The sequence below is a fragment of the Scyliorhinus torazame genome, chromosome 6 (genome assembly GCF_047496885.1).
Source record: "Scyliorhinus torazame isolate Kashiwa2021f chromosome 6, sScyTor2.1, whole genome shotgun sequence".
NCBI lineage: Eukaryota > Metazoa > Chordata > Chondrichthyes > Carcharhiniformes > Scyliorhinidae > Scyliorhinus > Scyliorhinus torazame.
In genome coordinates, this window is record NC_092712.1 from 291,386,979 (window position 1) to 291,401,078 (window position 14,100).

At 48.1% G+C, this 14,100-nt stretch overlaps 1 protein-coding gene across 3 annotated transcripts in view; it reads right to left on the reverse strand.

The window, feature by feature from the left end:
- LOC140425499 (NFX1-type zinc finger-containing protein 1-like) overlaps positions 1–14,100 on the reverse strand; it is a 91,890-nt gene that overhangs the window by 17,561 nt on the left and 60,229 nt on the right. For all 3 annotated transcript variants that reach the window (XM_072509831.1, XM_072509832.1, XM_072509833.1), the window contains 2 exons: positions 13,526–13,671; positions 8,652–8,762 (listed from right to left, as the gene is read on the reverse strand). In XM_072509831.1, the coding sequence (XP_072365932.1) occupies positions 8,652–8,762; positions 13,526–13,671 (257 nt within the window). The remainder of the gene's footprint in view (positions 1–8,651; positions 8,763–13,525; positions 13,672–14,100) is intronic.

Here is a 14,100-nt window from a genome sequence, read left to right on the forward strand (position 1 = left end):
ATAGATTTTTTCATTTTGAGTAGGGCACTAATCCCGAAAGTGGAGGGAATGGAATATTCGGCCATAGCCATCTCGGACCACGCCCCGCATTGGGTGGAGCTGGAGTTGGGGGAGGAGAGGGACCAGTGCCCGCTGTGGCGCCTGGATGTGGGACTGTTGGCGGATGAGGGGGTGTGCGGGCGGGTGCGGGGGTGTATTGAAAGATATTTGGAGGCCAACGACAACAGGGAGGTGCAGGTGGGGCTAGTCTGGGAGGCGTTGAAGGCGGTGGTCAGGGGAGAGCTAATCTCCATTAGGGCCCACAGGGAGAAGAGAGAGGGGAGGGAGAGGTTGGTGGGGGAGATTTTAAGGGTGGACAGGAGGTATGCAGAGGCCCCCGAGGAGGGGCTACTTAGGGAGCGACGGAACTCCAGACGGAATTCGACCTGTTGACCATGGGGAAAGCAGAGGCACAGTGGAGGAAAGCGCAGGGGGCGACGTACGAGTATGGGGAGAAGGCGAGTCGGATGCTGGCACATCAGCTTCATAAGAGGGAGACGGCGAGGGAGATTGGTGGAGTTACGGATAGAGGGGGGAATACGGTGCGGAGTGCGGTGAGAATAAACAAGGTATTTAGGGACTTCTATGGGGATTTGTCCGGTCTGAGACCCCAGCGGGGGAGGGGATGCGACGATTACTAGATCAGCTGAGGTTCCAGAGGGTGGAGGAGGGGGAGGTGGCTGGTTTGGGGGCGCCGATTGGGCTGGAGGAGCTGGTTAAAAGATTGGGGAGCATGCAGGCGGGGAAGGCCCCGGGGCTGGATGGGTTCCCGGTTGAATTCTACAGGAAATACGTGGACCTGCTGGGCCCGTTGCGAGTGAGGACTTTTAATAAGGCAAGGGAGGGGGGGACCTTGCCCCCGACAATGTCCAGGGCACTGATTTCTTTGATCTTGATGCTCCTCAATGTTGACGCTAAGTTGCTGGCGAAGGTGCTGGCTACGAGAATTGAGGACTGTGTCCCGGGGGTGATTCATAAGGACCAGACGGGATTTGTGAAGGGTAGGCAGCTAAATACAAATGTGCGGAGGCTCCTCAATGTGATTATGATGCCCTCGATGGAGGGGGAAACGGAGGTAGTGGCAGGTATGGACGCGGAGAAGGCCTTTGATCGGGTGGAGTGGGAGTATCTTTGGGAAGTGTTGCGGAGGTTTGGGTTCGGGGAGGGGTTCGTCAGTTGGGTCAGGCTGCTATATAGAGCCCCGGTGGCGAGTGTGGCTACGAACCGGCGGAGGTCGGAGTATTTTCGGCTGTACCGGGGACGAGACAGGGGTGCCCCTTGTTGTTTGCACTGGCAATTGAGCCGCTGGCCATGGCACTGAGGGAGTCCAGGAAATGGAGGGGATTGGTTCGGGGGGGGGGGGGGGGGGGGGAACACCGGGTGTCGTTGTATGCCGATGACCTGTTGTTGTATGTTGCGAATCCAGTGGAGGGGATGGCGGAGGTCATGCGGATCCTTAGGGTGTTTGGGGACTTTTCGGGGTATAAACTCAATGTAGGGAAGAGTGAGCTCTTTGTGGTGCACTCGGGGGACCAGGGAAGGGGGATAGACGAGCTACTGCTGAACAGGGCGGAAAGGAGCTTTCGGTACCTGGGGATCCAAGAAGCTAGGAGTTGGGGGGCCCTGCACAAGCTCAACTTGACGCGGTTGGTGGAGCAGATGGAGGAGGATTTAAAAAAGGGGGGGGGGGCTGGCACTGCTGAAGCTGTGTGGCTATTCTTGGGCAGCCAATGTGGCGATGAACCGTTAAGTGGGTAATGAAGGGAGAGGGGGCGTCGTCGAAGAGGTTAGAGATGGCGTCCTGTGTGGGCACGAGCCTGAGGGCACTGGTGACGGCACCGTTGCCGCTCTCGCCGACAAGGTACACCACGAGTCCGGTGGTGGCGGCGACGCTGAAGATCTGGGGGCAGTGGAGGCGACACAGGGGCGAGGTGGGGGCCTCGGTTTGGTCCCCGATTCGGGAGAACCATCGGTTCGTCCCGGGAAGGATGGATGGGGGGTTTCGGAGCAGGCATTGGGCGGGGATTCGAAGAATGGGGGACCTGTTCATCGATGGGACGTTTGCGAGCCTGGGGGCGTTGGAGGAGAAGTTTGGGCTACCCCTGGGAAACACTTTCAGGTACATGCAAGTGAGGGCGTTTGTGAGGCGGCAGATGAGGGAATTCACGCTGCTTCCTGCACGTTGGATTCAGGACAGGGTGATTTCGGGTGTGTGGGTTGGAGGAGGCAAGGTTTCGGCGATTTATCAGGAGCTGCAGGAAGAGGAGGAGGCCTCGGTGGAGGGGTTAAAGGGCAAGTGGGAGGAGGAGCTTAGGGAGGAGATAGATGAGGGTCTGTGGGCTGCTGCCCTGAGTAGGGTTAATTCTTCGTCCTCTTGCGCCAGGCTCAGCCTAATACAGTTCAAGGTTACTCACAGAGTGCATATGACAGGGGCGAGGTTGAGTAGGTTCTTTGGAGTGGAGGACAGATGTGGGAGGTGCTCGGGGAGCCCGGCAAATCACGTCCATATGTTCTGGTCGTGCCCGGCACTGGATGGGTTTTGAAGGGGTTTTGCGAGGACTTTGTCCAAGGTGGTGAATGCCCAGGTCAAGCTGAGCTGGGGATTAGCATTATTTGGGGTATCGGACGAGCTGGGAGTGCAGGAGGCGAAAGAGGCCGGTATTCTGGCCTTTGCGTCCCTGGTAGCCCGGCGGAGGATTTTGCTACTATGGAAGGATGCGAAGCCCCCTAGTGTGGAAGCTTGGATCAATGACATGGCAGGGTTCATCAAGCTAGAGAGGATAAAGTTTGCCTTGAGAGGGTCTGTGCAGGGATTCCTCAGGCGGTGGCAACCGTTCCTAGACTATCTTGTGGAGCGTTAGGAGGTCAGCAGCAGCAGCCGCCCAGGGGCGGGGGGGGGGGGGGGGGGGGAGGTTTCTCTTGGGAGGGGGTGTTTGGGTCATGGTGGGTTTTCCCCCCAATTTGTGCTGTTTACTGTTAGAAGGGGGGTTACTGTACATGGAGAAATCCAATGTATAATTTCTACTTGTTATGTTCTTGTTGCTTTCTTTTTGTTGAGGGGAGGGGCGGGGGGAAGAGTTTTGTTGAAAATTTGTTGAAAAACTTGAATAAAATATATATTTTTAAAAAGTTTTAGAATATTCATGGGCAAAGACGAGAGTGGTCCTAAGAAGAGTGCTAAATTGGGGAAAGGCCAAGTAGAACAAAATTCGGCAGGAGTATTGGGAGCAGCTGTTTACGGGTAAATCAACATTTGAAATATGAGTGTCTTTTAAGGCAAGGTTGATTAGAGTGCAGGACAGACATGTCCCTGTGAAAATGAGGGATAGAAATGGCAAGATTAGGGAACCATGGATGACGGGTGGAATTGAGAGACTAGCTAAGATGAAAAAGAAAGCATACATAAGATCTAGGGGACTTAAAACTGATGAAGCTTTGGAGGAATATCGGGAAAGTAGGATGAATCTCAAACGCGCAATAAAGAGGGATAAAAGGGGTCATGAAATATCTTTGGCTAACAGGGTTAAGGAAAATCCCAAAGCCTTTTATTCGTATAGAAGGAGCAAGAGGGTATCTAGAGAAAGGATTGGCCCACTCAAAGACAAAAGAGGGAATTTATGCATAGGGTCAGAGGAAATGGGTGAGATTCTTAATGAGTATTTTGCATCGGTATTCATCAAGGAGAGGGACATGACGGATGTTGAGGCAAGGGATGGATGTTTAAATACTCCAGGTCAAGTCGGCATAAGGAAGTGGGAAGTTTTATTAAGGTGGACAAGTCCCCAAGTCCGGATGGGATCTATCCCAGGTTACTGAGGGAAGCGAGGGACGAAATAGCTGGGGCCTTAACAGATATCTTTGCAGCATCCTTGAGCGTGGGTGAGGTCCCGGAGGACTGGAGAATTGCTAATGTTGTCCCTTTGTTTAAGAAGGGTAGCAGGGAATTATAGACCTGTGAGCTTGACGTCAGTGGTAGGCAAACTGCTGGAGAAGATATTGAGGGGTAGGATCTATTCACATTTGGAAGAAAATAGACTTATCAGTGATAGGCAGCATGGTTTTGTGCAGGGAAGGTCATGTCTTACAAACCTAACAGAATTCTTTGAGGAAGTGACAAAGTTAATTGATGAGGGAAGGGCTGTAGATGTCATAGGCATGGACTTCACTAAGGCGTTTGATAAAGTTTCCCATGGCAGGTTGATGGAAAAAGTGAAGTCGTATGGGGTTCAGGGTGTACTAGCTAGATGGATAAAGAACTGGCTAGGCAACAGGAGACAGAGAGTAGTGGTGAAAGGGAGTGTCTCAAAATGGAGACAGGTGACTAGTGGTGTTCCACAGGGATCCGTGCTCGGACTACTGTTGTTTGTGATATACATAAATGATCTGGACGAAGAAATAGGTGGTCTGATTAGCAAGTTTGCAGATGATACCAAGAATGGTGGAGTTGCAGAAAGCGAGCACCAAGAATGGTGGAGTTGCAGATAGCGAGGAGGACTGTCAGAGAATACAGCAAAATATAGGTAGATTGGAGAGTTGGGCAGAGAAAGGGCAGATGGAGTTCAATCCAGGCAAATGCGAGGTGATGCATTTTGGAAGATCTAATTCAAGAGCGGACTATACGGTCAATGGAAGAGTCCGGGGAAAATTGATGTACAGAGAGACCTGGGAGTTCAGGTCCATTGTACCCTGAAGGTGGCAACGCAGGTCGATAGAGTGGTCAAGAAGGCATACAGCATGCTTGCCTTCATTGGACGGGGTATTGAGTACAAGAGTCGGCAGGTCATGTTACAGTTGTATAGGACTTTGGTTAAGCCACATTTGGAATATTGCATGCAGTTCTGGTCGCCACATTACCAGAAGGATGTGGATGCTTCAGAGAGGGTGCAGAGGAGGTTCACCAGGATGTTGCCTGGTATGGAGGGTGCTAGCTATGAAGAAAGGTTGAGTAGATTAGGATTGTTTTTGTTGGAAAGACGGATGTTGAGGGGGGACCTGATTGAGGTCTACAAAATTATGAGAGGTATGGACAGGGTGGATAGCAACAAGCTTTTTCCAAGAGTGGGGGTGTCAATTACAAGGGGTCACGATTTCAAGGTGAGAGGGGGAAAGTTTAAGGGAGATGTGCGTGGAAAGTTTTTTACGCAGAGGGTGGTGGGTGCCTGGAACTCTTTGCCAGTGGAGGTAGTAGAGGCGGGCACGATAGCATCATTCAAGATGCATCTAGACAGATATATGAACGGGCGGGGAACAGAGGGAAGTAGATCTTTGGAAAATAGGCGACAGGTTTAGATAAAGGATCTGGATCGGCGTAGGCTGGGAGGACCGAAGGGCCTGTTCCTGTGCAAATTTTCTTTGTTCTTTTTAAATAGGGTGAACCAACATTTCGCAGAGGCGGGATGGTAGCACAATGGTTAGCACTGTTTCTTCACAGCACCAGTCCTGGGTTCAATTCCCGGCGCGGGTCGCTGTCTGTGCTGAGTCTACACGTTCTCCTCGTGTCTGCGTGGCTTTCCTCCGAGTGCTCCAGTTTCCTTCCACGAGTCCCGAAAGACGTGCTTGTTACGCGAATTGGACATTTTGAATTCTCCTTCAGTGTACCCGAACAGCCGGAATGTGGCAACTAGGGGATTTTCACAGTAATTTCATTGCAGTGTTAATGTAAGCCTATTTGTGACACTAATAAATGTTATTATTATTAGTAGGTCGTATGACCAAAGGCTTGGCCAAAGAGGCTAAACGGGTGTTAAAGATTCAGGGAAAATCACAGACTACTTTCCCCACAGTGTGGGATTCTGGCCCCTACTTAACACTTACATCGTGATCCCAAACCTGTGGAGGAAAATCATGAGTGATGGTGAAATTTTCCATTATTTTCACAGAACGCTGGCTGAGGCAAGAAAATAGGTGCGCAGCTGGCAGGTTGCACAGCTGGCTTTTCACACCATTTTGCAGCCCAACATTCTGTGCACAAGAAATCTTCCGGCATGTTGGTGGGGCGGGGCCTAATAGACATCCCAAATTGCAATTTTTAAAAAATACATCTCTCCCCCGCCAATCGATAAGGGGGAGAATATAGAGGGAGAGAGTGAGCGATATGAGGACGGAGGGAGAGGGGGAGGGTTTGGAGGAAGGAGGGAGTGGGGGAGGATTTGGCGGCTGGAGGTGTATAGGGGAGAGAGTCGAGGCTGAAGGGGAGAGTTGAAACCCAGAGATTGGAGGGGGGGGCTGGTAATGAATTTTGTTCCCGACACCTGGGAATTGGGTGGGTGGAAAGTATAGAACCCGGAGACTAAAATGAATTTGAAACTGATAGTGACATTTAAGGGGCATCTTGACAAATACATGAATAGGATGGGAATAGAGGGATACGGACCCAGGAACTGTAGAAGATTGTAGTTTAGTCGGGCAGCATGGTCGGCACGGGCTTGGAGGGCCGAAGGGCCTGTTCCTGTGCTGTACATTTCTTTGTTCTTTGTTGGGCTCTCCAGCATGTACTCTATAGTGGAACTGCTTGTTTTTAGATTAAATGTAAAACGTGAGTAAATTCAGATATTATTTTAGTAATCAGTTTCATTGTATTTTTCAATGCAGGTTACTGAACGTATTTGATAGATTTGAGTACGCCGGATAGCTTTGATCCACTACATAGATAAAGCTTTGACAAATTTGACATTAAATGAATTCCAAATGATAGCTTTGTATGTCAAATTGTAATTGAGCACATTGAGTACACTTGAACGCAAAACCATTGTTTCCTGCATTTGCACAAATGCTTTTCCCTTGGTTAAAGAAAGAACAATATAGCACAGGAACAGGTCCTTCGGCCCTCCAAGCCTGCGCCGACCATGGTACCTGCCTAAACTAAAACCATGTGCACTTACGGAGTCCATATCCTTCCATTCCCACCCCATTCATATATTTGTCTAAATGCACCTTAAATGCCGCTATCGTACCTGCTCCCACCACCTCCCCAGGCAGCGTGTTCCATATATTTACCACCCTCTGTGTAAAAACCTTGCCTCGCACATCTGTTCTAAACTTTTCCCCACGCACTTTAAACCTCACGCACTTTAAACCTATGTCCCCTAGTACTTGACTCTTCGCCCCTAGGAAAGAGCAACTGACTATCCACTCTGTCCATGCCACTCATAATTTTGTAGACCTCTATCAGGTCGCCTCTCAACCTCCGTAAAGTCATATATAAAATTACTTTTATTATAAAATTCCTTAAGAATGATTCGCATTTGGGGAATATAACTGCGGGAACACTGGCTGATTGCACGGATACCTTACAGCCCTTCTGGCATCCTGGTTCCGAGTGAACGAGAGAGAGGAAAAAAGCGCAGTGTGTGGGATCAGAGGCATTTGCATTTATCTTTTAGATTTAAACGGTCCACTGTTTGTAACTAATAAATGAAATTGCAATCTTCTAAGGTTTTAGCTGAAAGGTGTAGTGTTTACCCAAGTTCTAATTTTTTAAAAATTCATTTATTTTTTAAATTTAAAGTTCCAAATTACATTTTTTTCCAATTAAGGGGCACTTTAGTGTGGCCTATCTACCTATCCTGCACATCTTTAAGTTGTGGGGGTGAAACCCACGCAGACATGGGGAGAATGTGCAAACTCCACACAGACAGTGACCCGGGGCCTGGATCGAACCAGAGTCCTCAGCGCCATAGGCAGCAGTGCTAACCACTGTGCTACCGTGTCGCCCCATTTCTCGGAGTTCTAATGACAGTTTGCGGTGAGCAGGTTTGCCGGAAATCACTTGCTGTTTGCCTCCCTCTCGAAGACCAGTGTGGATATCGGAAGTTTTTAAAGTAAAACAAATTTGACATTTGAAATGAAATGAAATGAAAATCACTTATTGTCACAAGTAGGCTTCAATGAAGTTACTGTGAAAAGCCCCTAGTCGCCACATTCCGGCGCCTGTTCGGGGAGGCTGGTACAGGAATTGAACTGTGCTGCTGGCCTGCTACAAAAGCCAGCGATTTAGCCCAGTGTGCTAAACCAGCCTGAAATGACGTAAATAATTCTTAAGGATCTGTGGGGATCCCACCAGAAATGTAGCAGGCGCCTATGATCCATCTCCATTGAGATGGGACGCTGGGTGGCCCTGGCAGTGCTACATTGTGGGGCTTTTATGAGCAATTGATTCAGCTGAGAATTGCTTGTCTCATGGGAGTATGCCACGTTATTGAAAACGGCTAGGAATCATTGGATTGGACTATAAACTTTAAAGTATCATTTTACTCAGATAAATCTCAGAACTGTTAAATTGAGGACGTATACCAGAGACCCCAAAATTTAGGCATTGGTGCATGGCACCACAGTTTCAGATCTTACATCCCAAATAAGAGGCCTTAAAGCAGACATTTGTTTCCTGACCGCTATTCTCCCTCCTGCCCCCTTCCAGGTTGAGGACTTGCGTTCCGCACGAAATTATATATATATATATATATATATATATATATATAATTCTTAAAAGCAGGAAGGTGAACAGGTGTAATGACAGGATCGTTTCATGTCACCGGAAGCAAACATGGAATGAAGAGTTTGACTCTCAGGAGCACTAGTTGAATTGCCAGCGGTTAACAGATTGGGAAACTCACTTGATAATCGAGCCGGACAAACTCCACATTCATTTTTATCAGCCGCTCGAACAAGGAAACGTCCAAGTGGAAATCTTTTGCAAGTTCATACACAGTTGCACTTGGGCGGAGCTGAAATAAGAAAGTGATAAATTTTGGTAAGGTGGGAATGATTAAATCCGCAGCGCGGGCGAATTGCAACATGAGCGACTCCTCCTTTGCTAACCGTCAAAACTGAACAGGAGATTAATTTCATTGGGACAGGGCAAAGAGCGCAATTTGGGTTAGCCTCACTGAAGGTGAACCAATATGAACCAGAAAGAAACAAAATATTTGCATCAATATAGCACTTTTCATGACTTCAGGACATCCCAAAGTATTCTAAGGCTAATGAAGTATTTCTAAAGTGTAGCCTTTGTCGCATTGTGGAGAAATTTGGTACCTAATTGGAGACCAGCGAAGTCCCGAAAAACAATGTGATGTTGTTTGTGGGATATTGTTCATGACATCAGAGAAAACTCCCATACTCTGCTTCAAAGTAATACCATCTTTTCCACCCAGCCGAGAAGGCAGATTGCGCCGTGATTTACCATCACATCTGAAAGTTGGCCCCTCCCACGGTACAGCACTCCTTGTGTCACACTGGAGAGTCGGCCTTACTTCTCTGCTCAAATCTTTAGAGTGCGACTTGAACCTACAAGTTTAGAACTCATTAGGTAGTGCACTCCTTTTTAAAAAAAATATATTTTATTGAAATTTTTTTCCCTGAGCAACATTTTTCCCGCTTACAAAACAAGCGAAACGATAACAGTAACAAAACAGAAATTTTTAAACTTTTTAACAATAATAATATACAAGTAACAAAACCTCGTACTCTATTGACCTATACTCAACTGCCTCCCCCCCCCCCCCCCCCCCCCCCCCCCACACCCCCCCTCCCCCCTAGGTTGCTGCTGCTGGTCATCCGTCTTCCCTCTAACGTTCCCCATGGTAGTCGAGAAATGGCTGCCACCGCCTGGTGAACCCTTGAGCCGATCCTCTCAGGGCAAACTTTATCTGCTCCAGTTTAATAAACCCCGCCATATCGTTTACCCAGGCCTCCAGTCCGGGGGGTTTCACCTCCTTCCACACGAGTAGGATCCTGCGCCGGGCTACGAGGGACGCAAAGGCCACGACATCGGCCTCTTTCGCCTCTTGCACTCCCGGCTCTTCCGCAACTCCAAATAGAGCTAACCACCAGCCTGGTTTGAGGTAGTGCGCTCCTAATGAACCAAGGGTGACACCATGTCAGTAATGGCATGTCTTTTTGCGGTAAATATAGCTGTTAGAAAGTTGGGTACTAGTGAATGAAGGGAAAAGTGGGAAGAATGAGAGCACACCTGAATTTCTGTCCTTTAATTTAAAAGAAAAGTCATAATATGATTAGGCAGAGCCAACACAGATTTCTAAGTGAGATATTTTGATGAATCTATTAGAGCTTTTAGAGCATGTAATTAGTAGGGTAGATAAAGGGGAACCTGTGGATGTAGTGTATTTGGATTTTTAAAAAGTATTTGATTAGGTGCCACACAGGAGGTTATTAAACAAAGTGAGGCTTTCTGGGATTGGGGCTAATGTATTAGCATGGATTGAAGTCAGAAAACAGAAAGAATAATCACGTCAAATTCATGTCTGCAGGCTGTGACTAGTGGGGTAACACAAGGAACAATGTTTGGGCCTCAGTTATTGACACACTGCATCAATGACAGAGATGATGGAACTAAGTGCAACATATCCAAGTTTTGATGAGGCAGACTGGCCTGGATTTTTGCTCCCAAGTTGAAAGCACAGAGTCAGGTGTGGGGTTAATGAGAGTCAATCCCACTGCCTCCTAAAATAGCACAGAGGGAGCCACAGGTGCTGCTGGATTCAGAGGCATGCTGAGTGAAAGGCTAGCTTCAGTGCTCTTGGGCTTGTAAAGAAAATAAAACAAAAAACAGCCTTCTACTCCGCAACCCTCCCACTACCCATATCCCATTCATGCCAACACATACTGCCACCCACTCCCACGGCCTTTCATACCCTCCATGCCAACTATGCCTCTCTACCCACCCCCATGGTTCCTCACAACATCCATGACAACGTATGCTCCTTTACTCTCCCCATGACCCTTTATAGCCCATGCCAACTTAGTGCCAACCCATGTCGCAAACCACCACCCTTTGCCCTTACACCCTCCATGCCAACTCATCCACCATGGACAATCACTGCTGAGATGAAATAAAGTAAAGTTCTAGTGTCTACTGATGACTTCACTATTAAAAAAGACTCTCCTAGATTAAAAACCCATTCACTACATTAAAAAATTTTCAACTACTGAATCTCTTATAAAAACAAACATTTCCTTTGGGTACTTAATAACTTATAAAAACATTTACATTTATAACCCTAAAAACTTTATGACAATTTGGAGCTGTCAATCGAACTGTAAACCAACAAGCACCTCATTGTGCTAATGATAGGCTGTGAAACTAATCATGCAGCACAAAGCCTATAATGATGACCCTCAAGTTTCTGTCAATAGATAGAGTGGTTTAGCAACGCTGTTTTTTAAACAACTTAAAAAATAAAGGACAGATTTAAATGTCCTGCTTAACAGTTCCAATGCGTTTAATCCACGATTTGTGCATATTCGTCTCTACTTTTAATAATCCCAAAGGATACCTGATCTCCTCAAAGGGCACTTGTCCTCTCCCAATAGGTACCTTACTTCTGTTGTCCATGAACATAATTGAAAAAGCTCTCTTACCACTCCAAAAGGGTACCCTACCTTTCCAAAGAGCTCTGGTAAATAGAGACCTTCTCCTGCAGATCCTAACACCCACAAGTCACACTTTAGGCATCCCAGTTTATGGACATTGGGTGCCTTTGAAGGCAGTTGCACTTTTACATGTAAAACAGCCTCTGAGATGTAGAAAATGTAACCACTCCCAGCAGGTACCAGTGTCCTCCCACCCCATGGCGAAAATGGTGAGTACAAAATTGAGGTCCCAATGCCATTTTGGCTGAGCCAGCGACCCTCTCCATCCCTGTAAAACTCCAGGCCAAAGTTAGGTTGGAAAGTAAACTGTGAGCAGGACACAAAGCGGCTGACTGAGTGACAAGAACATGACAAATGGCACACACTGTGGGGAAGTGAAGTCATCTGCTTTTGAAGGAAAAATAGAAAAACAGAATTTTATTTCAATGGTGAAGGACAGGAAAATGTTGGTTTTCAGGCAGATCTGGGTGTTTTTGTACACAAGTCACAGAAATTAACATCCAGCTATGGCAAACAGTTAAGAAGAATGTGCACGGTTATGGGTAGGGGAATGGCACAAAGCGAGTGCTCATGCAGAGAGCTGGTGCAGACACTATGGACTAACTGGCCTCTTTCTGTACGGAAACTATTCTGTGATTCTGTGAAAGCAAACTGTATTACAAAAGGATTGAAATTTAAACGTGAAGAAGTCCAACCGCAATTGTAATGGGCTTAGGGGAGACCACATCTAGAGTGCGGTGTAGAGTTTTGGGGCGGGATTCTCCAACTCCCCGTTGGGTCGGAGAATCGCCGGGGGTCGCGTGAATCCCGCCCTCGCAGGCTGCCGAATTCTACGGTGCTGGAGATTTGGCGGGGGCGGGAACCGCGCAGTGCCAGTCGGCGGCCACTGGCAACGCCCCCCCCCCCCCCGGGCGATTCTCCGGCCCGCAATGGGCAGAGTGGCCGCTCGTTTTTTTTTTTGCCGGTCCCACTGGCGTAAATTGGAGTAGGTCCTTAACGGTGGGGCCTGGCGGCGCAGGCGGCCTTCAGGGTTCTCGGGGAGGCGCGGGGGGATCTGACACTGGGAGGTGCCCCCACGGTGGCCTGGCCCACGATCGGGGCCCACCGATCCGCGGGCGGGCCTGTACCGTGGGGGCACGTTATTCTTCTGCACCGGCGGCTGTAGCGGTCTGCCATGGCCGGTGCGGAAATGATGCCCTCTGCGCTTGCGTGTGGATGATGCCAGCACATGCGCATGCGCCAACACACGCCGCCCGGCGGAGGCCCTTCGCCGCCAGTTGGCGTGGCACCAAGCCCCTTCCCCGTCGGCCAGCACGGCGCAAACCACTCCGGGGCCAGCCCAGCCCCTGAAGGCGTGGAGGATTCACGCCACTACTTCCAGCCGGAGTTGCCCGCCCCGCCGATTATGGCAGAATCCCGCACTAGGTCTCTGTATCTCAGGCAGGATGTACTTGCCTTCGAAAGAGCTCAGCAAAGGTTCAGTGGACAGATTGCCGGGATGAGCGATTTGTTCCATGAGGAGATATTGAGGAGGCTATGCCTATATTCCTTCGAGGTTCGAAGAATAAGAAGTGATTGCACTGAAGCATACAGAATTCTGAAGGGGTTCCTGGGATAGATGCCTGGATGATGTTACTTCAACCGTGGAAGTCTGAACTGGAGTTCAGAGTTTCCGATTCAAAGGCACTGGACTCGGGAGAATATCATTCACTCAAAAAGGGTTGCAAATCTTTGATTTGTGTCATTGAGAATATTCAAGACAGAGATCAATAGAAATTTTGAGACTAAGGGAATTAAGAGATATGGGGATTATGCAGGAAGGTGGAGGTGAGTTGGAAGATCAACTACGACAGTAATGAATGGTGCAGCAAGGCGCTCCATTTTTCATATGAAAGTTGGGCAGATGCTTTTAGGAATCCCAAGGTTGATGGTGGTGATCTGATCGAAGCATTTAATTTGATAAAGGGATTCAAAGTCAACCCAAATATAAATCAGGAGAGATGCAAAAAGGACTACCAACTCATTATGTACCATTTCCCTCTATTGTACAAAGTCAAAATCAGCCCCATTCTGATTTTTCTGTAACAATTTTTACCTGCTGATGATCACCAATTAAAATGAGGTGCTCGCAGGCTGTGCTAAGAGTGGTGATTATGTGAGCTTCCAACACTTCCGCTGCCTCTTCTACAATCACAATCTTTGGCTGAATATCCTGCAGGATGGTTCTATATTTTGCCGCACCTAAAAAGATAGTTGTACACAACACTTCAATATGTGTAATGAATAAACCAACAGCAGCATATATCACCTTTAACATCATAAAACATCCATGGGTGCTTCACAGCACTATTAGAAACACAGCATTTCAGAACCACATACAGAGATATTGAGGGATTATAACTAGGGAAGAGAGTTTGGAGCAGTTAGGGATCGAAGCAACAGTGTCAGTCTTCCCAATATTTAACCGGAGGAAATTTCTGCTCATCCAGTCGTGGATGTTGGATAAGCAATCTGATGGTTATGCAAAATGGAAGAGTTGGGAAAAGTGGTGATGAGGTAGCCCACAGGGTCCATTCTCGAGGGTCCCATCTCTCACATGGGAGTCAAAATAAATACATTTACACCCTCTTGTAACATTGTGAAGGAATGACGTGTAATGTGCCAGCCTTG